This window comes from Sarcophilus harrisii, chromosome 4 (assembly GCF_902635505.1).
Source record: "Sarcophilus harrisii chromosome 4, mSarHar1.11, whole genome shotgun sequence".
NCBI classification, from domain to species: Eukaryota; Metazoa; Chordata; class Mammalia; order Dasyuromorphia; family Dasyuridae; genus Sarcophilus; species Sarcophilus harrisii.
Genome location: NC_045429.1, coordinates 40,895,712 through 40,918,719, shown reverse-complemented (window position 1 = coordinate 40,918,719; position 23,008 = coordinate 40,895,712). Strand labels below are relative to the sequence as shown.

At 32.5% G+C, this 23,008-nt stretch overlaps 1 protein-coding gene across 4 annotated transcripts in view; it reads right to left on the bottom strand.

Moving 5' to 3' along the window:
* Positions 1-2,790: 2,790 nt before the first annotated feature.
* Positions 2,791-23,008, bottom strand: part of SSX2IP (SSX family member 2 interacting protein) — a 69,838-nt gene continuing 49,620 nt past the window's right edge. The window contains exons 10-15 of one of the 4 annotated variants that reach the window (XM_031969402.1): positions 10,283-10,433; positions 8,748-8,884; positions 8,370-8,540; positions 6,902-7,001; positions 5,786-5,948; positions 2,791-3,069 (exon numbers count right to left, since the gene is read on the bottom strand). In XM_031969402.1, coding sequence (XP_031825262.1) covers positions 2,895-3,069; positions 5,786-5,948; positions 6,902-7,001; positions 8,370-8,540; positions 8,748-8,884; positions 10,283-10,433 — 897 coding nt within the window. In that variant the 3' untranslated portion in view covers positions 2,791-2,894. Of the gene's footprint in view, positions 3,070-5,785; positions 5,949-6,901; positions 7,002-8,369; positions 8,544-8,747; positions 8,885-10,282; positions 10,434-23,008 lie in introns of all 4 variants that reach the window. The other 3 variants (XM_031969399.1, XM_031969401.1, XM_031969400.1) reach the window with 3 other exon arrangements.

The window sequence follows — 23,008 nt, the reverse complement described above, 5'->3', positions numbered from 1 at the left end:
TCAGGAGAATTTTTTTTAAATTTCATTTCTCCATCACTTTAATATTGATCTTTTATGTTGTAACTTACAAAAGGCTGATGAACCTTTGAACACAACAGAAAGTATTTCTGGTCACTATGACCCTAGTCAAAATATCTTTTTTAAACACAGACATGTTGACAAAATGAGAACAAAGAATGGTATTGGTGAAGGGTGTTTATGGAGTTGGGGAAAGTCTGGAACTAGGGGAAAATGAAGAACAATTGCTCCTTTGGACAGCATATCAGTTTCACTGGTTATGAATTGCTTTTGTTTTGTAAATCAAGAGCTTTAGCTCATCAGTAAACGGCCATGTAAATATTAAAATAATTATTTTTAAACAAAAATTGTTCAACTCAGTTTTATATAAACGTTTACATATGAAACAGCGAACATAAAATTTAACTGTTCAATTCTTTGGTTGGTTGTTGATTGATCTGGATACTCTTCCCAATAAGCTAATTGCTTTCCTTTGGGTCTGTCTCAGCCTTGTGATTTGTATTTTTTCACGTCTTTTATGAAACATTTATCTAAACACTAATGGTCACTATGCAGTTAGCATCTCAAAGAAAAAGGCACTTAGGCACTTGGCTTGGTAGGCCCTTCAAGCATCTGTCACTAAGGATATGAGTATGGATTAGAGGAGTATGATCAAAATGTTTCATGTTAACAGTAGGGAGAAAAGCTGCAGTAGTAGAGAAGCTTTAAAACTTCATCAATTTACCAAATAACAAGATGTTAGGGTAGAGGTAGAGTCTAATGTGACATCAAGCTTTCAAATAGAGGGATATGAGTCCTCATAGATTATAAGACGTCTAGGGACCTCAGGGGCCATTTAGTCCAGCTCCTTCATTTACAGGTAAGAAAACTGAGGTCCAGAAAAAGATAATTAGACAAAGTTACACAAGAAACTAACATTAGAGGCAAAGGATGTGAAGCCGGATATACTGACCAACGTCAATGCTGTCAACAGACAATTTCAGGGGGTGGAATGCTGAAAATTTGGGTTATGTTATGTTACCTCATGGCTCTCTGGGCCACTGTTATTTACTGAGGTCTCCTCGAGGCTGTTGTCTGCTGCCTTTGGCTGCTCTCCCTTTGATTAGACTTTGCCCTGCATGAAGGGGTCTTATCTTTTAAAACCATAGACCCCAAGGCTTCTTTAGCTACTTTTATGAGTCAAATTTACAGCTATAGCTGGTAGCACCCAGCAGCAGTGGGTATTTTTATGAGTTCCCTAGAACTCAGAAGAAACCAATAGAGCTCTAAACACTTAAATTAATCCTCTCTTTGATTTCTTTGTTTTTCCCTCAGATTGTGTAGAAGGTGGCACCTGTAAAACCTGAAGAGGGCTAAGGATTCCCAGAGGGCAACAAAAACCTGGTAGACTTGGGAAAGACCAGAGACCATTTTGGACCACTGAATAAATGTGTTATGAGCAATGTGAAAAAAGGCTATAAAACTTATTGGGGTCAAGTCATGAAGGGCTCTAAATGCCACAATTTTTATTTTATCCTTCAGAGAATAGGGACGATTCATTGAAGCTTGTGAAGGAGTGACATAGTTTTGCACACACACACATGCATAGGTGTGTGTGTATGTATGTGTGACTGCCCCAAAACAATGCTAAATAATAGCTCACTCTGATATGTAGTCCCTGAGCACATATACTGGTTCTCTATACTTACAGTATAGTACTTGATGGCAAAAAGGACAGTTCGTATGGGGAAGAACATGGACACTTCTTTTCCTCCCTCCTCAGATTTTACTCCTTCCTTTTTGAAATCAAACAGCATGTTATACTCATTGTGCTTGTGTGTTAGGAACTAGATTGCACAACAAGGAACTTTAACACAATGCTGTCACATAAAAGCACACTAAAATGTTTCAGTGGTCAACCCTAAAGGTTGCATGGCCACTTAACATCTGCAGATGAAACAGGTGCTTTTGCTAATGGTAGATAATTGCTGCTGTGAAGTCGATATCATCATCATCATCAATATTCTAAAACCCTTAAAAATATTCTGAAGTGATTTTAAAGGCATTTCTGATTCCATTCCCCCAAGTGATATATATTATATGTGTATATATAAAAATTGTCCTCTCAAACAACTGGTCCATGGTTTAAAACCCAATAATTTCCACATTAATCAGCAATAAACACTGTTAAAACTCAGTTTCATAAGAATAGTTTTTTCACATTTATTCCCCAGATATATTTAAAAAGTCCAGTCCTTTAATGTAATATGGCAATAACCCTAATACATCTGTAAACAGAATATTACTAAAAAAGATTTAAATTGGTATGTAAAATACTATGATTATGGATGCATGAAATTATTAAATTTTAAAGCATCTTAACATAATCATGTATAACTATATACAAAACATACATAAATCTCAATTTAAAACATATGAAAGAGGCAATTTCAAATCACACAAGACGTAATAAATATAGAGCTTGCTTTGTTAAAAATCTACATTTTACATTCAAGTAAAGGCAAAACTTCCAATGCCAGTTATACTGTAGACAAAGTTAAACATTTACAATAATTGGTTTCCTAAAAGTGCTACTTTTTATATCAATAAAAGGAAATGCTCCTTTCTAGTGCTTCGATTTCCATCTGAAATGTGTCTACATTCCTTTATTCACAGAACCAGAAATTTCTGTTACTAAAAATCCAAAGCTTTTTTTATCTTTTTCAGCAGATAACATTTCAGTTCTTTGGGGAATAGAGTATAAGGGAATTCAGAACAAAACTCAAGACAACCTTTCTTAAAACCATTAAATATGATCAAGTTTATCCCACTTTGCATCTTAGACAAGAGAATTTAGGAACACATTAACTTAACCAAGCACATTCCACTCGATATGCCTATGGTAAGCCATCTCTGTGTTCTATGGATGAATCTGTACAAGCCAAAGAGCGTGAACCAGAGCAGCCTCCTTCCTGTGAGTCCGATCTTGATGCCATGCTCCATCTCTGAGTCGTACATTCCCTTCCAACCTGATTTGGTTTAGTGTCTTCTGTGGTTACATTCAGTACCCTGCTTGAGGGAGGGGGGGAAAGTTAGTATTACTATATTTATATTTGTACCTCATTTCTAAGATGTTTTAAAAATTCCCCATTATCTCAGTTTCAAAAGTATAGGTTAATTGGAGAAGCAGAGGAAGAAGTACTTCAAATAATTTCATTGCAATATTTGAATACTCCTTATACTCCTTGATTTCTTGGCCCCCAGAAAAAAAGAACACAATAAATCCCAGTTAATTCTGGGAGTAAGCTGTTCATCTGCAGAGTAGGGCTCTTCATAAATATTAGGGTGTAGTCTACCACCAGTTCCATTATTATTTGCATGGCTTCCCCACACATTTAAAGTGCTTAGCAAAATTTCAATAATATAGTCTAAAATGTGTTCATTTAAAGTGATATCCACATCACTCAGAAATAAATGAAAAAAAAATTTAAACTAAAGGTACTGAAGTCATGTTTAAATCTGCTCTATCAACTAAACTTCCTACAATACTCTTCAAAAAAATTATAAAATTATCTACAATAGTTTAGAACATTTCTCTTAAAGACTTAATTTTGGTTTTCTATACACTATCTGCACATGATGTGGAAAAAGAACACTGAATTTGGAACTATTAAAGGTGGGTTCAAATCCTGGCTCTCCTACCAATAGGGTCTTCTTCAGCACTCAACATTATCATAGTAAAAGTGAGGCATGTAAGCTACTATTCCTAAGGTTTCTCTACCTATTCAATATTCAATATTCTACTATATACTCTTCAAAGAAATTGTGAAAAGGCTTCAAATAAAAATTATCTTGTATAATGAAAACTTCAATTGAAAAAGGGAGAAGAGGGCATCTCTATTAATTACTAGAACTTCTTAATCTGCCAATATCATAATAAATATACAACTGGACCTTCTTGAGATATTGTCCTTGAATTATATACCATGAAGATACATAATAAATTAAATTACCCTAAGGATTTTTTAAGTCATTTAATAATGGAATGCCTCATACCAAAGGATTTAAGATACTTCTTAGTGAATTCTACCTGATAGTGAAGTTATATTAAGTCATAGTGCAGTTCTGTTTTTTTTTTAATATATTTTTGAAAATCTTTTTCTAAAATCACTTTTTATGGTTTTGTTCCAATTTCAAAGGCCTTGAAGTATGAAATAAGGTAATCACATCTACTTTAAATGTTTTCATTATATTGGCCTTCAGAATAGAAGAAGAGTTTTATGTTGTTACCCATTTTTATGTGATATAAACTTACATTACTAATAAATCTCAAAGATAACTTTCGAAAGATTAATTCAACCACATTATTTTGATGTTGTAATATTTAAATTTTTGATTTTCTCTCTCTCTCTCTCTCTTTTTTTTTTTTTTTGCTGAGGCAATTTTGGGTTAAGTGACTTGCACAGGATCACACAGCCAGGAAGTCAAATTTGAATTCAGGTCTTCCTGACTTCAGGACTGGTGCTGTATCTACTGCACTACCTAGCTGCCCGTAAATTTTTGATTTTCAAAAGAAAATCCTTATATTCTCTGCGCTCATTGTATTTTTATTTTGACTGACAGTGCTACATTTTCACTTATTTTAAAATCTTGTCTTTGAATTAATTAAGATCAAACAAACATTTAAAAAAAACTGTTAAACATGCTAAGACCTGTCTTCCTTAAATTATCTGTATCAATTATGTTGAATGACTAACTAAAGACCTCATGTTTTTGCTAATGTGTTTTTCAATGATTCTAACAAGCATGTTTTTCTTTGATAATTTTTTTTGTAACTATACTCTTAAGGTCCCTTTAAAGTCTCATCCTTCTTTTAAAATCATCTACAAATTAAATACCGAGGACTATTTCATCCCCATGTTGGCATTTTTTTCTTTTAAACAAAGCCAACCAATCCATAACTTAGTGGGAAAAGGATGCTTTCCCAGCCTTTCCATTGCTCAAAGCTCTCCCTTCTCTTCTCAGCTTCCTCATTACCTTGAACCCAAATGCTCCTCAGAGCCAGCTCATGGATGCTTTTATACTAGACTCAATTCTTTCTGGAATTCAGGAGATACTGATGAGCTCCCCCCTAACTGTCAACAAGGACCCTATTTCTACCAGCACTTATTTCTACTATAACTCCATACTTTCCCATCTGCTTTGCTCATTCTTTCCTTTTCCAGGCATTTTCTTAACAGTTCATCTGGGAAAAGTACAACCCAAAGTATAGTATGCAAATCCAAAGAAGAGAAAATGGAATGGATAACCTTACAGGTACCTTAAGGTTTAGACAAGGAGGAAAGGATGAAGAAATCTAAAACATCAATAAATTACGACTCTACACTATTATTCAAAATTTAGTAGAGAGATTTAAGTTCCTTGTTTTCCGATTAAAAAGATCAAAAGGGTACATTTAGAGTAATTTTTAAAATAGACATACAGCATTTCCCTCTAAACAAGCTTCTAATTATCAGGAATTGATTTGGTATTTGAAGTACTTTTTAAAAAGCTAAATAATTCCTCTCATTCATTCTAAACCATTGTATTTTTAAAATATTTAAGTAACTGAACATTATAACAACATCTATATGTATTGTTTTCATTTGGTACTAAATTATTTTCTGTGTACAAGGGAAAATTTTTCAATGGACAAAAGCATTTGATAAGGCAGTTTTTGTTTCAGCAATGTAAGTGTCTAACACTTTTCAGAAAGTATATAAGAATAAGGTCATCTATAGAATAATACCTATTTGTTGATAAATGGTGAATTGTCTGGAAAAGCTCTGAAGTAGAAGGGGAAACAGGCAGAGATTTAGTGAGTTTAGATGTGCATAAAGAAGACTCGCTAGACACAGAATAAAATTTTTGTCCAGGCTTGGAGTATAGTGTTAGATTGTCCTGATCAGAACCTGAAAAAGAAAAAGAGTAAAAAATGTTTGTTTCTTCAGAGATTCTCAACTACAGAGACACTAAATATGTGAAATGGTCTAGTAGACCTAAGACCAAGGAGGTGAGTTTTTGAATATACTTCTGGTTCTAGGATTCCAACTTCCCTCGGAATGCTCTTCTGTGTATTAAAATAGAAATCTGAGAAGGGCTTAGGACTGGGGAACTCTTGGGTTAAAATAATTCCACTGATACACACTTGGCTGTTTGACTCTGGCAAAGCCAATTACCTAACCTTTCAGTAATTCAGTTAATTTTAACCTAAATTCATTTACTCTATAGATCATAGTGAACTATGATGATGAAGGGAACATCCACGTAGGGAGTTGTTCCCTGAACTGATAAAATCACAGAACTTGCCAAAAGTCAAAATAAGCTATTGTGGATTTATTTAAAAAAAAAATCTATAATTTTGTCTGAGTAGATACTCCTTCCCATTGACACTAAGCCAACCCCATCTGGAATTTAGTAAAAAGCCCCTAGGAAAGACTCCTCATCTGATACCGCCATCTTCTCAATAAGGCTTTCTGGATTCAGCCAAGCTGGGGTTCAGACAATAGTCATCATACCTGGAGAGCTGCAACTATAAGCTGAGAAGGCTTTGCCATATTCTCATGCTCCACTAATCAGGGCCCCCTAAATCTTGCTTACTTTCGTATCAAAATGAGACATCATAGGACCTCAATGGAAGGATTTTTCAGAATATTTTTGTACTACAACTAACTTGAAGGCTTTGAAATGTTCGGTTATCATTAACTGATGCACTCATGTTCAGTGTGATAAGAAACATGTAAATCCAAACTGATTTTGAAAAACAGAAATAATGTCTGCATTGTAACTGTTTGCATTAACAAACATGTTTCCAAATGAAATATCCTCAGGTTTGTTTGTTTTTCTTCATGTGTAAACTACTTACTTCCTGAGAAGGCACTTTCTGAATTCTTGTTGTCAAAAGAAGTCATGTTTAAAAACTGCTGCTTTAGCCAACCAGCTCGGTCTTCTTCAAAGGCCTTTCTCTATGAAGAAATAATAGACACAACCACGCAAAAAAAATGAAATAAATGCCTTTGTCATGATTTTATTTCCTGGATCGCTCTTGATATTATCTAAAGTTAGTTTCCTAGAAAGCTAAAAAATTTATTAGTTCATTTACAAGAGCTACAAACTTTTTGTCTAATATATTCAAATACAAGTGGCCTCTGAATTAAAGCAGTTTACAAATCAAAGCAGAGTAGTATACAACTTGTAAATAATATAAAATGTTAAGAATCTAAGTTTTAAGTGATATCAGAGTACACTGATATAGGCTATATTTCTTCAGATTTGTCAGTTAATCAGAAGGAGGAAGTATCTTGTATTGAGAAAATATTAAGACTAATTCAAAGTAAGAGTTCAAAGATTTGAGTCTTCAATCACTTACTATATGATCTTGTTTGTCACAATCATACTAAGATCAAATTTAGTTTCCACATATGCTCTTCCTCCTTCACAGGATATTCGGAGGATCAAGCAACAATATAAGGAGAAATCCTTTTTTAAATGTAACACATGATTCTTCTGATCAACACAATGATGCAAAGTAACTCCATGATGAAAAATGCTCTATGCCTCCAAAGAGAGAACTTATGAATTCAGAGAGCAAACAAACACATATTTTTTTCTTTTTTTTCCCCCTTTTTTTGGAGGGAGGGATTTGACATGGCAAATATGGAAATGTTTTCTAAGACTTCATATGTATAATGGGTACTCTCAATGGATGGGGGAGAGAATCTGAAACTCAAAATTTTTTTAAACGAAGGCTAAAATTAATATAAATGTAAAGCATTATAAGCAATACTAAGTATTAAATTGTCTCTTTAAGATCATTAAAAATACAGGGATAATTAAAAACTGGCAAATTTCCATTCCAGCTATAAAGAACAAGGTTAAAAGAAGTGTTTACAAGTAGCTTCTAAATAGATAGGAGTGAGTTGCAGAAACACTCTTTTGATGTACACTTAAAAAACCTCACAGAGGTTATTTAGATAAGGTCCCTGAGTGTCACTGTACATCTAAGTCTGGCTTTAATAGAACTTGGTCTAAAAGAAAGTTTGAAGAGAAGTTTTCCAAAGATTCAATGCAAATGAATTCAACAATAAAAACAAAAATCCATGTTAATCTAGGAATATTCTCTCATTTGTTTCTAAGAGTTTGAGCCCAGACCATCTGTTTGATTCAAACTAGGTGAAAAAAGAAAAAAAATTTATTTTGCTTATATATTTTTTAAAACACACTAATTAATAATCATATTAAATGTTCTACTGTTGATTCTTTCAAATATGACCATTCCAGCTTTGAATCTGTATTAGGTTGGAACTTGCTAGAAATCCAGTCATTTAAAATACCTCTAGTCCTAGACGGATAGCAGCTTCTGTAAAACTCCGTCTTTCTTTCTCAAAGTTCTTTTTTTGTTCTTTAAATAAGGCCCATTCTTCTTCGAGACGTTCTTTTTCTTCCAATAAATAACAGTCTTGTAATAATGAGGAGGTATCATCATCACATGCAGTGGTGAATTGCTGCTACAAATTAAAACAAAACCTGTTTCAGTTTTTAAGGTGGATCACCTTATAGGTCGAGGTTCTTGTAGTAAACTCTCCATACAAAAAAAATTGGAAAAGGGTAACTAACGCAAGAAATTCAATGTTTTAAATACTCTGAAAAGAAAAGAACACCATCTTCAGGGATTGTAGGGCACAACAGTTAACTAGGTAACTGATATCTACCTGTAAAAGTTGTTGTTGAGTCTGGATCATTTCCTTGCACTGTTGAATTTCCAACTCCAATTTTTCAGTTTCTTGTTCATGATCCTGTCTTGAGATAACTTCTTCATCCTTAAAGCCTCCTAAGTGTACCTTTGACACTGATTCAAAAACATTTAACAATGATATAAAAATCTGCAAGCATACCTAAAGTTCCCTTGCATATGTTAAAACAGTAAGCATTTTAGGATTCTTATCACTCAAGATTTTCATGAAATCTTTAAAATTTCAACCGTTTCTAAAAGAAGAGATCTTTGTTCTAAATGTCAAATTTCACCATAAACTTAAATTTCAAGATCAAATGCGTTCAATATCGTAGACATAAAAAAAAAAAAAAAAAAAACAAGTGGCTTCCACTGCATGTATAGCTAAGCATGTACCTTACTTACTATGTTAGAAATTATCTAATTTCTCCTGCTTATTAAAGTTTTCAACAAATTGCATATGCACCATAATGACTTTAATATTAACTTTATCCAAGCACTTCTCTTGGCTAAAAAAAGATAATCTCCACTGCTGTGGATATTACAGCAAGATTATGCAATAAAACTCATGAATTATGTTTTGCTGCCACTTCTATTTCAAAGCAAATTATTTAACTTGGGACTCATTCCTTTATTAAAGGCTTCAGCACATGAAAATGTTATCTGAGCCTTGTCTGTTGGCATTAAATGCAAGATTTACAAACTTTAAGCCTACTTGTAAAATCTAAGCACAGTTTATTTATTGCTGATAATGGCTGAAATCAAAGTAATATATTTAAACACTTAGTTTTGGGAACAGAAGTATAAACATTATTTTACTAGTCATTCTTTCCTGCTGAAGACATTTGTCAGCACCGAGTTTATAGCTGGGCAATTTATGATGACTTTTTTCTGTAGGACAATAACTCCTTCAAATAAATAGGTTTGCCCAATAACAAATTTATTAATAACCAAAATTATGTGATTTCTGTTCAAAGTTAAACATACAAAATACTAAAGAATATATTCTAGAAATCTACATTAAGAAATGTCTACTATGGAATAAGGAAACGTGGAAAGACTATGTGAATTTATATTGCATTATAAGTAGTACTTGATTTTAAAATGTTTAGAATAAAACAAAATGACCTTATTCACTCTCACTGTTAGAGTACATTATACTGCAGGCACCCAAATGTGCTTTTTTCTCAAAGACTTATTGTGCATGCAAAGTTAAGTTTCTCCAGGCAAAACAACTCTTAATAAAATGCCTAAAAGAAGATACAATTTTGTATTTCTAAGTAAAGTGCTTTAAGTTGTTCCAGGACATATACATGTGATCCTGTAACTAGTACTCTAGATATCTATTCAACAAGGATTAGAAATTATATATGAACATGTTATCATATACCTTTGTAATAAATAAATGCATTCAAAGATGGTTCTGGCAAGATTTACTAACGTTAATTTGAACATTTCTTTGTAATCATATTTGGTGTCACAATTTTGCTAAAAGTGTACAAAAGTCACAATCACCTTGGTTATCAAGTTTTTCCACATGACTTTTCAGAATTCTCCACTGTTTTCTAATGCTATTAGTAAGCTGCTCTCTTACAGTTTCACAGGAGAGTTCCCACATATTTTCTTTACTTAGTTCTGAAGTATCTTCTTCAACATCTGACTGGACCTACACATAAATGGTAGAATTATAGAAGTAGACAAATAGAAAATACAGGAGAAAAACTCAGAATACATCAGCATTCATTGTTACTAATTCAGAATGATGAAACATCAGTTTTTCTCTATCATCTTTACATGAGCTTTCATGACTAATTTTCTCCTGTTAATCATTAAAAACAATTTATGAATTTCAAAGTATATTTTCTGTACATAAAACTTCTTCTGTCACAAAGTCAAAAGTCCTCTCCTGATGACCTTACCTTATATTTTAATACCTCATCATAATATAATGTGAAGGTGATCCTGCTCTGCTGGAGGAATAGGAACTCCTCTAACAACTGGAAAGACCACAAAGATCCCTTCTCTAAGCCAAAGTCTATGATCCTAAGAGATCCCAGGGACTGATGATTGTCTAAGGATCAATATAAGGTAAAATGGAGAGTCATTCAAGACCTGAGTAGGGGCAGAAGGTTGAATCTGTAGAACCTGTGTTCTAAGGTGAGAAACAGGATAGCTTAGTGAAAGTGAAAAGACAGGCAGCTCTGGTCTCAGGCCAATGTGGTTAACAAGTCCTATTAACTTGTCAACAAGCAATCACAACATCATTAAACTTCGGTGAAAACGAGGCTTATTACAAGAGAAATGAACATGCACACGGAGCCCAAGGAATTCACAATCCATACAAAATATTCACTTTTTTTTTTTTTTTTTTTTTTTTTAACAGCAAGACAAAGGGCAAAGGAAGAAGGAGATACAAAAAGTCTCTACCCTAAAGAAGTTATCAGGGAAGAAGGAAAAGTGCAGTACAGGTGGGCAAAGGACAAAACCCCTCTCCAAGTGGATAAGCCAGATGATGGTAAAAGTTCCCTTTTTTCCCCCTTGGAAATTGCTAGACTATGAAGATAGATGGTCTGCTCAAATACAGGATTCCAGCTACACAGATTCTTAGCCCAGCACAGGGTAACTGGCACCTGTTAATTCCCAAGGACACACAAGGGGTTTAGTTTGGTATATAAACAACAAATTATGTCAGCTAGAGGGGGTACAGGGCTTCCCGCATGCTCTGGACTTCAGTGTCTCCGGAATATATGGCAACTCAAAAAGACAAGTTCAAGGGATCTTTTAACAATACTTAACAGATTTTAGCAGAGTTCCTGAAGCTCTCAAACTTCAAGTTGAAGATGATGACCTGCGTTAATAGGTGGAGTCATCTCCTAAGGAAGAATCTCAGTCAAATCCAAAGACAACAACATTTCAAGATCTGAAGGTATCTCACTCTGCAGTGATGGGGGGGAGCAGGAGATCCTGAGACTAATCGAATGACATTTGCTGTTAGATAACAAGCAGGAGGCAAAGCACTTCTTTTCTCTCAGATCCAGCTCCCTTTTGCACAAAATGACCAAATTTTTATAAGAATCCTTCTAAATCTAAAGTTCTACATACAACATATACTTTCACATCAAAGAAAGGATGAATAACGAATTCTTTGATGTTTCTTTTATTCCTCTGGTAAATATCAGATTTAATCAAACCACTATCCAAATATAGTTTTCCTTAACAATGGGAGGGGAAAAAAAATTCAGGAAACCATTTATAAAGCAAAATATATACATTAGCCCTACTTTCCAACTGACTTCCACTTTATAACCAGAGATATATTATTTCTTTGGGAATTCTTCAGCCAACACAGCAAATTATATTTAATAAGATTCATTGCAATGCTAATGCTAATAGTATTGAATCAAAGACAAGATAAACAAGTCTAAGTAGCTCAAAAATACATCAAAACCCAAATTATGTACATAATACCTACTGAAATAAATGGGAATACAAAATTTAAGTGATCAACCAGGAACTTAATTTTGTCCTCCTAAAAATTAAGATGCAAAATCAATTTGCATTTTGCAGAAAGGCATCAAATTTGTTTTGTTATATTAAAATTTCATTTATCATGTTTAAAGGATTTTGTACTCACCCCCTCTGTTTACCCATCATAGTTAAAATTAAGGACTAAAAATTTCATCCATACTACACTGTACTATACATATCATGCTACTTTTTAAAGCCAGAGAACCTCAAAGTTCTCCCTAGAAAAATTTAAAATGAGAACATGTTTTTCTTTGAGATTTACCATATTCCACATCTCAATAACAAATTGACTAGCCATGGTCTAAACACAAAGAGAATGTTTTGTTCGTGTCTAAATCTCTTTAGGACCTACCTAGCACAGTGCCTCAAACACAACAACTACTCTTTTGCTGCATTGAAATAAATCACTGGTTTCCAACCACATTTTCTACAGATTACTCAGTCATGCATAGAAATTGAGGGAAAAAGCCTTATGCAATTATCCATCATGCAATTAGAAATAATACTTATACATGTTTGAAAGGATATAATACAAAAGCTTTAGGCCAGATTTCAAGAAAGAACAGACGACAGAAAAAAAAAGTTCGACCCAGGAAACTTACGTATTACGGCTTCTCCAAAGTTAAATACTTAGACCCCACAAAATATAAAGTATGCCACTGCCACTTGCTAATTGATGATCTGTAGCTAATTTGCCCTATTATCAACAAAGAAATCACCCTGGCCTAAGATCTCCTGGACCTATCTAAAGAGAGATGTTGGCAACATTGCCAGTCACACAAATGGAAAATATTTTGAGGAGACTTTGCTAATAATATAGGTCATGGGTGTTCATCAAACTACTACTTGCTTGAGAACCGAAGTCTAGAAAGCAACAAAATACAATCTCCAAATATACTTATAATATACTTATATACATATATATATAAATAAATATATATATGCATACTTTATAAAAGTAAAAAACCAAATATCAAAAGAAAAATGAAAATATGTATGGCTCAATTTAATCAGATATGTAAACCTATTTGGAAAGAGATTAGAATCAAAACAGTAACTACATTTTGAAAAGTCAGTAGAAGTCCCAGAAAAGATCCTGGAGAGTGATCTACATTGGTGTATTGGCTTCTAAAGAATAAAACCTAGGAGATTCAGGACACTGCAACCCCTTAAGCCGATATTGAGAAGCAAAGTAAGGATCAATCAAAATAGACAAAGAGTTTAGATTCTGCAAATATGAAGAACAGTATTTATGGGAAGGATTCTGTGATGATGGCCAATTAGGTCAGAAAATTTCAAGTTCTCCAGATTTCCCCCACAAAGAAAACAAAATTGTGCTACAGGATGAACAACAAATAAGACCAGTGAAAAATAAGATTTGGGGCTGAACAGGGGTCCCATTGGGACAACCCGAAAAAAGACCGTAGGACCAAAGAACTTGGTGGGAAGTATAAACACCTCCAGGCTAGCACCAGAGAAAAAGCCAGCCAGGAGACCTGGGACTAGCTGGCTCTGGAGGTGCTCTAAGCTAAACCACACGAACTTTCAACTCTGGGACACGTGGGTAAGTCAGGAGTCTGAACACTGAGGATTCCAAACGCCAGACCCAGTTGTGCAGAAAGGGGACCAGGGAATGCAGGGACAGAGAGTCACTGGCTACAGGCACTCCCAGAAGGGGGGAGCTTTTGGTCTGGGATTTCAGGCCAGAGAGGAGAGCTAAAGGGAAGCCAGAACCATCATCCCCCCACTCCAGAATTAGAGATGCTTACACTAATAATTCTCATTTTTTAAAAATGAGCAGGAAAATAAGAACTCAAACATAGAAAGTTACTATGGGAACAGGAAAGACCAGGGTTCATCTTCAGAGGAAGACAGTGCAGTACAACAACAACAACAACAACAACAACAACAAAAAAAAAGCCTTTTCTACTCCAAAGACTAACATTAAATGGTTTCCTGGACAGAAAAGAACTTAAATAAACAAAACAAAACAAAACAAAACCATCCAAGGAAAATAAGATGATAATGGGGGTAAAAATGTTAATCAACTAGGAGATGTAGAATCTTAAAAGAAAATAATTCTTTGCAAATTAAAATTGGGCAAGGCAAAGTGAGTGAAGCTAGAAGAGACCAAGAAATAATAAAACAGAATATAAAGAATGAAAAAATAGAAGAAAATGTGAAATATAGGGAAAACAATAGATCTGGAGAAGAGAAAACAAGAATAATTGAACTATTGGAAAGCTGTAATTAAAAAAGGAAACTTGACACACTAATATAAGATATAATCAAAGAAAATTGTCCTGGAATGATAGAACATGAGGGAGAAGTAGAAATGGAGGGAAAAAACTCATTTATCACCACCTCAAGACGATCCTACAAATAAAACATATAGGGATTATTGCTAAATTTTTAAACTTCTGATCAAAGAAAAAAAAATCTTCCAAGAAGTTTTTGCTAGATCAATAATTAGAATTGCATAGGATTTATCAACAGCTACAATAAAAGAATGCAGCTTCTGGAATAATATCAACAATTAAAAGAATGCCTTCAGCCAAAAATATCATATCCAGCAAAATTAACCATAATATTGAATGAGGGGGAAAATGAACATTCAGCAAACTTGCAGATTTTCAGGACTGTCTCAACCAAATCTGAACTCAATAGAAAATTTAACATATAAGAGCTAATATCAAAAATTAATTTCAAGTTACTTAATAAGAATAAATTATTTATGTTTTTTACATGGAAATGTAAACCATATGTTAAAGATTAGCATCAATAACTGGGTAATTCAATAAGAAAGATTGGGGCAGAGTTGAGCAGGATCTGAATATAAAAATCAAAACTATCCAAGAAAAGGGAAAAATAGTAAATATGCTCTAAGAATGAAGTACAGAAGGAGAACTGACACAGAGGGCATTAGAGAGTAGAGGAGGGCTGGTAGTTTGGAAAATATATACCAGGAAACAAAATAGAAAGGGAAGAAGAGAGGCAAATAGAGAGGGAGTAAGGGAGAGAGGAAGATAAGGAGGGAGAGAAAGAGAGAGAAAAGAATGTATAGCACCCTTCAAAACCTATAAAGAAAAAAAGTGGGAAGGAACAGGATAAGGTAAAGTATAGAAAGGTATATAGATTTATGAAGTGGGAACAAGGTGTGTAGATTAATGGGGAAGGGAAAAGGTGGGGAAGGGAAGATAAGGGAGACACCTTGGTGGGGAGGTTAAGTAAAAGCAAGGCAAGTTAAGGAACAGAATTAAAGCAGAAGAGTTAGCAGGGATAAAAAAGAAGAGATATACACAAACACTATAACAAAGATAGAATTTATTAAGAAAAGTAGAATTTATTAAGAAAAAAAAGTTGGCTAGTCATTGATCTCAGACAAATTCAAACTTGAAGATTCAATTAAAAGAGAAATCTACATTAAATGTCAACCATACTAATGTTTAGATGCATGCCTCCATATATAAAAATGTATATGTATATATGTGTGTGTACACATATATCTCTATGCTTAATTTTAGCCTGCTTGGGGAGATGGGGATGATGAAAAAGGAAAAAAGGATAAAGTAACTAACAAGTGCACAGCAGAGAAAAAAGAATAACCTACAAGGAAGCAAAGAAAAGATTGACAGTCATGAATCTTCTATTATCATCTATGTTTTCTTGAAATGCAAATTTATTATTACATATTTTGAAATCCTCTCTGATGTTCTATTGGGGCACATGACTTTGTTTTTTATTTTCCTTTCCTTTCATTTTCTACTTTGGGTTTTTCTTATTTTGTATTTAGTTTTAGATAAAGAAATATTTTTTAAAAAGAAAAAATAAAAAAGAACAAGACCTATGGAGAAATAGTAGTAAAGCTAGCATTTTTGAATATACTTTACTGAAAATTAAGTCACAGTATTTGTCCTCTGGTTCAGATACAGCTGCAGCCACATTATTTGGAAACAAAAATATTACCTCATTTAATCTTATGCATGAATGTCAAGAACTCCCTCCTCTGAAAGCCCCTAGATCCCAGCTTTGGGAAGTTGCCTGGAACTCAGAAATGTCTAGTACATGGTCCCTTAGATAAAATAACAGCTTCAGAATTTGAACCCTGGTATCAGAAGACTTGAGTTTGAGTCACAGCTAAGCTATAAATTGGCTGTTATACTATAGGCATGGCACATCCCTTACTTAACCTTACACCTTAGGCATGTCCCTTACTCAATTTTGCTTACTCAATTATGCTCTCACTTTCTTCATCTGTAATACAAAGGAGCTAAAAATACAATCTCTATAAGTATCCTTTATCTCTAAAATTCCAGGCTCTTATGAACCATTTTCTTACCTCTAAAGTAGACGTCATCTAAAGATATTTTAAATTGTACTGGCAATATAAATATGCTTAGTAAAAAAATAATAATAATAAATTATTTATCAGACATTTTTAAACTCGAAGCAAGAAAATGACAAGAAACACTAACTACAATTAACCCCCCCCCCCCCCCTGGCCTGAAATAAGAACAAAGAGAGAGATGAGTTAAAAATTCTTGATTCTACTCACACCTGGCTCCTCAAGGGTAGACCACAACATCAATGGCTAGGGTAGATAATTTCTAACCATCATTCCCTCCCCCTGCCTATCAACTGAAGTACACATCTAACTTGTAATTTCCATCCAGAATGTAATTAAATGTATTTTACCTTCATTCCTAATTCAAGCATCTGGAGCACAAAAAGTTCAGGAAAGGAGGCTAACAGAAAATCCATCAAATATATAGATATAGAAGGCAGCAGAGAGAAAGATGGCTAGGTAAAGTGTGGAGAAAAATCAAAGTTTTCAGGAAAAAAAAATTGCAACAAAAGACAAAGAAAAAGAAATCAGTAGGTAGACCAAGTCACAAGACAACTAAGAAATAGTATTTAAAGGAAAATGTACTGAAAATTCACAAAGAAAAATAAACCAAGATGACAACATTTGGCAGGGTCCCCTAGGAATAATGAAGCAACCACTAGTGATACCAAAAAAAATAAATAAAATAAAAGGAATTAGAAAAATTAAAGCAGAAAGCAAGAGTAAAAGAACATAGGACTAAAATTAATGTTGAAAAGAGCTTTCAATAACCTGGCAAGGTAAGACAATTTTTAAATATGTGGTGGATGCTTTCCAAATACATAAGGTTCTCAAAAAGGATAATAGCAGATGAATAACTTAAAATACTGATCTAAAGGAAAAAACTGGCCAAAAAAGAAAAAAAAAAAATGTTGAGGTAGAGGACGGAGAGCTCCAAGGGCAAGAAGAGGAAGCAGTCAGAATTCCCGAGTCCTATATATGACAAAATAATTGACATGGAGAACAGAATAGAGATAAATCTGAGGATCAAAACACTGCTAGAAAAACATGCAGTAAAAAGTCTGAACACTATAATAAAGTTGAAAGACTCCATAGGACAATGAATGAAAGAAATCCTTAGCTTTAATCACCAAAGGAATGCATTGGTTTAACTGTAGAATTTCACCCTTCAAAACTACAAATATTATAAACAGTTAATCAAAAGTACTTATGCTCTCAAAGAAAGTATTATGAGTAGCTGAGGGCTAGTCTTTTTCTAAAACAAAATTAAGAAGCTAGAGAAACATTTTAAAAAGTAAAGGGAAACAGGATGTACTTAAGAATAACATATCCTACAAAGCTAAATTTATAATATATTCATTGAAAAAAACAGTAATGATTTTAACAAGATATTAAAATTCCTTGAAAAGATTCCAAAATATGAACAGGGTTTTTTGATGTGCAAATAATTTAAATTGGAGAAATACAAAAATGTAAATAAATAAAATTATTAAGATTAGTCTAAAGGAAATCAATTTTCTTGTGCTTCTAGAGTCATAATAGATTACTGTTTAGAAAGAAAATTTTTGTTTATACTGATCAAGGAGCACAGAGAATAGAAATTTATCAAGGGACAAAGATGTCTCACTGATCTGAGGGGGAGAAAATTAAGAAAGAAATGAATAAACAATTCAGAGACTATGTAACATGTCACCTCCTAAAATTTTTTTTTCTCTTGGGGGGGAGGTTTAAGAGTAGGAAAAGAGGTATTCGTATTCAGAGGGCAGATTCCAGAGGGGATATGAAGATAAATGATAAAAGGAAGTTGGAGACATGTTTCTGGTGACTTGACTAAAAAGGAAAGAAAAAATGTAAGGGCAGTAGGATAAGAAGAATGTTAAGAAAAGGGAAGCAAAAAAAAAAAAAAAAAAAAAAAAAAAAAGATACAAATCTAATATTAAAAGAATGATGACATCCTTCAGTCAAAAAACTAATCACAGAAGTGATTAATAATTTTGTAAAGACTATATGCTAAAGTTTGGGAATGTAGATATTAAAAGAGTTCTCATATACAACATTATTTTTGAAAGCACAATAAAACAGAAAACAAAGCATATAGTTTAAATAATAAATATGTAATAAAATATTTAATATGCACAGAATATTCAATATGTATAATGTGTAATATATAGGTAAATGTTTATATTGTGTCATATAATTACATGATTTATTACATATAAGTAAGAATATGAATATATTTTGTACAATTATGATATATGTAATATTTTATACATAATGCCATATTATCATAAATAATAAAAACCAGAATTAACAAAGCTTTTAAGCACAAACCAAACTGTCAAAATCAGATAACAGATTAAATTGAAAACAAAAAGGGTTATATAGAATTGCACACAAAACCTTAACCTTAACTGTTTTTTGAAAAGTTTAATAAATAGCTGAGGGAAATCAAATCACAAGAATAAGGTAAATTTCACAATGAACTGCAAAATGTAATTATAAAAAAATTGTGAAGAAATTACTATACTGTATTTCAGGCCAGAAAAAAATTAAAATTTAAAAGGGATTAGATTACCTGTTTGTCTTTTTACAAAAATATAAAATAACCAAATTAACAAAGACATCCCAATTGTAGAAAGAGTAAATGAACTACCTAGGAGAAAAATCCCTTGTACGGACAAATTTACAAATAAATTTTATAAAATGTACTAAAACTAAAAGCAATAAATACTTGTTACAAAACTATTCTCAATAATTAGAAAGCATGGCACTCTACCTAAGCTCTTTAAATTCTGCTATCCAAATAAGGAAATGATGAAAGAGAAAAGAGAACCATAGATCAATTTCACTAGGACATTATCACAAATAATGTGAAATAAAACCTTAGCAAAGCTGCCACTACAAAATATATTAAAAAAAAAAAAACTATTCAGTAAAAAATGTTATTAAGTCTAAGTTGTATTTATATTAGAGATACTAAGAATGGTTCAAAAATTGGGATAAACAATCAAATAAAACATACAGCATTCATTTATATTGCTTTAAAAAAAACTAACAAGCATATAACCTTGGAAAGTTTCTTCTTAATAAAGAAATATATATATACATATATATAATAGATACATATTTATAAATAACAGTCAATTAAAATATATATATATACATGCATATTTATTATCAGTCAAGAAGAGAGAAAAATTATCTCTAATTGCAGATAAGAAAGCTCACTTCCAGAGAAACTTATTTAATCTCTCAAGAGACAAAAAATTGAGACAAAATTTTCAGTAAAAGAGGATATAAAATCAAATAAAAATCATCACTATTTCCATACAGAATTAACAAAAATCAGAAGAAAGTGACAGAAATTCCATTCAAAATGATGAATTCAGAAATGTTAACTCTGGAGTGAGTACAGCAAGAGTAATATCAGTAAGGACTTGAGAGAGGGAAGGAAGAGGCATCTTCAAATGTTCTTAAAGAAAGGGGGAAATAAGACAAAATCTAAATGAAAAGGATGAGGAGACCTTAACAGAACAATAGAAAAACAGAAATGATTAACAGCTGTGTAAATACATATACACATGTGATTAACAGCTATCTAAAAACACACATATTCAGGAATTTAACATAAATACAAAGAGGACTTTTTGGAAACACAAAAATAATTGAAGTCATTTGTGTGTGATAAAATCATGCCAGTATAATCAAAAATTATTTTGTTACCTAAATTAATTTAGAGATTCAGTGTTTTATAAACCTGCCAAGGGAGACTGCTATATAGAAATAAAGTAACAAAATTCATTTGAAAAAAAAATCTTGTATCTTAAGGGTAACTATCAACAAAAAGCAGGAGGTGTCAGGGGTTATTATGAAGAAGTAACATTCAATTTCCAAAAAGATCAGGAATGAAACAAGGATGCCCATTTTCACCACTCTTATTCAATACTGTAATAGAAATTTATAGGCTTTTGCAGTAAAAAAAAAATTAACAACTTTAGCAAAGTTGCAGAATATTAAAATAAACCCACACAAATCATCAACATTTCTATCTATTACTGACAAAGACCAGCAACAAGAGATGAGAAATTCCACTAAAAATAATTGTAGACAAAATAAAATATTTGGATGTCTACCTGCCAAGACAAAGCCAGGAACTAAAAGTCAGATTTAAACAATTGGGAAAATATCAATTGCTCATGCATGGTTAGGCTGAGCTAATAATATAATAAAAATGTCAATTCTGCCTAAATTGATCCACTTGTTCAATACTATATATTAAACTGCCAAAAAATTATTTTATGGAGCTAGAAAAAAAAAAGTTAAAGTCATTTGGAAGAAACAAAAGGTCAAGACTATCAGGGGAATTAATAAAAAAAAAAAAAAAAATACTAAGAATGGTAGCGTAGCAGTTTGAAACCTAAAACTCTATTATAAAGCAGCAGTCATCAAAAACATATGGTACTGGCTAAGAAATAAGAGTGGAAATAACATCAGTGGAAAAGGTTAGATTCACGTGACATAATAATGAATAACTATGGTAATCTACTATTTGATAAACCCCAAAACTCCAGCTAAAATTCACTATTTCACAAAAATTGCTTGGAGAAACTGGAAAATAATATGTCAAGGACTTGGCATGGAATACATCTCACACTCCATACCAAAATAAGGTCAAAATAGGTACATGATTTGGGCAGGAAGGGCAATACCATCAGCAAATTAGGAAAGCAAGGAATATTTTACCTGAGGAACTTATGGTCAAAGAAGAATTAGAGAACATTATGTATGAAATGCAAAATGGACAGTGTTGATTATATTAAAATAAAAAGGTTTTACAAACAAATAAAATGAACACAAGATAAGGGAAGCACAAAGCAAGGAAGAAAATTTTTTACAGCCAGTGTTTCTGATAAAGGAATCTTTTTAAAAATATATAAAGAACTGTGCAACATTTATAAAGAATACAAGTTATCCCTCAATAAACAATTTTCAGACTATGAAATTAAAGACACATACAGTCATAGGAAAAATGCTCTAAATCACTATTAATTAGAGAAATGCAAATGAAAACAACTCTGAGTGATGCAAAACTTTTAAATAAAATATTAGCAAAGAAATTACAGCAATTTATCAGCAAGATAATATACTATGACCAAGTAGGATTTATACCAGGAATGCAGGACTGGTTAAATAGCAGGAAAACTATTACCATAATTGGCCATATCAATAACAAAATCAACAGAAATCATATGATAATCTCAAAAGATGCAGAAAAAGCTTTTGACAAAATACAACACCCATTCCGATTAAAAATACTACAGAACATAGGAATAAAGGGAGCTTTCCTTAAAATAATAAGTAGTATCTGTCTAAAACCTTCAGCAAGCATTATTATTTGTAATAGAGAGAAACTAGATGCATTCCCAATAAGGTCAGGGTTGTGAAACAAGGATGCCTGATAACACTATTATTCAACATTTACTAGAAATGTTGGCTTTAGCACTAAGAAAAGAAAAAAATTAAATTAGAATAGGCAATGAGAAAATAAAACTATCACTCTTTGCAGATAATATACATAGAGAATCCCTAGAAAATCATCCAAAAACCTTCTGGAATCAATTCACAGCTTTAGCAAAGTTGCAGAATATAAAATAAACCCACAAAAATAATCAGCATTTCTATATATTACTGACAAAGCCCATCAGCAAGAGATATAAAGAGAAATTCATTTAAAATTACTGTGGGCAAAATAAAATACTTGAAGGTCTATCTGTCAAGACAAACCCAAGAATTATATGAACACAATTACAAAACTTCTCACACAAATACAGTCAGATCTAAACAATTAGAAAAATATCAATCATTCATGACTGGGCCAAGCTAATATAATAAACATGACAATTCTGCCTAAATTGGTCTACCTGTTCAGTGCCTTACTAAGCAAACTACCAAGATATTATTTTATAGAACTAGAAATAACAGAATTCATCTGGGAGAACAAAAGATCAAAAATATCAAGGGAATTAATGGAAAAAAAAAAACAAAACCACAAAGGATGGTAGCATAGCAGTACCAAACTTAAAAGTATATTATAAAGCAGCAATAATCAAAACCATTTGGTACCGGCTAAGAAATAAGAGTGGTAGATCAGTGGAATAGATTTGAAACCCATGATACAATAACCAAGGTCTATAGAAATCTATCATTTGATAAATCTTCAAATTCCAGCTTCTGGAATAAGAACTCACTCATTAACAAAAATTGCTGGGAAAACTCAAAAACAATATGTCAGAAACTCGGCATAGACCTCTATCTCACACCCCCATATAAAAATTAAGGCCAAAATGGGTACATGACTTTTTTTCTTT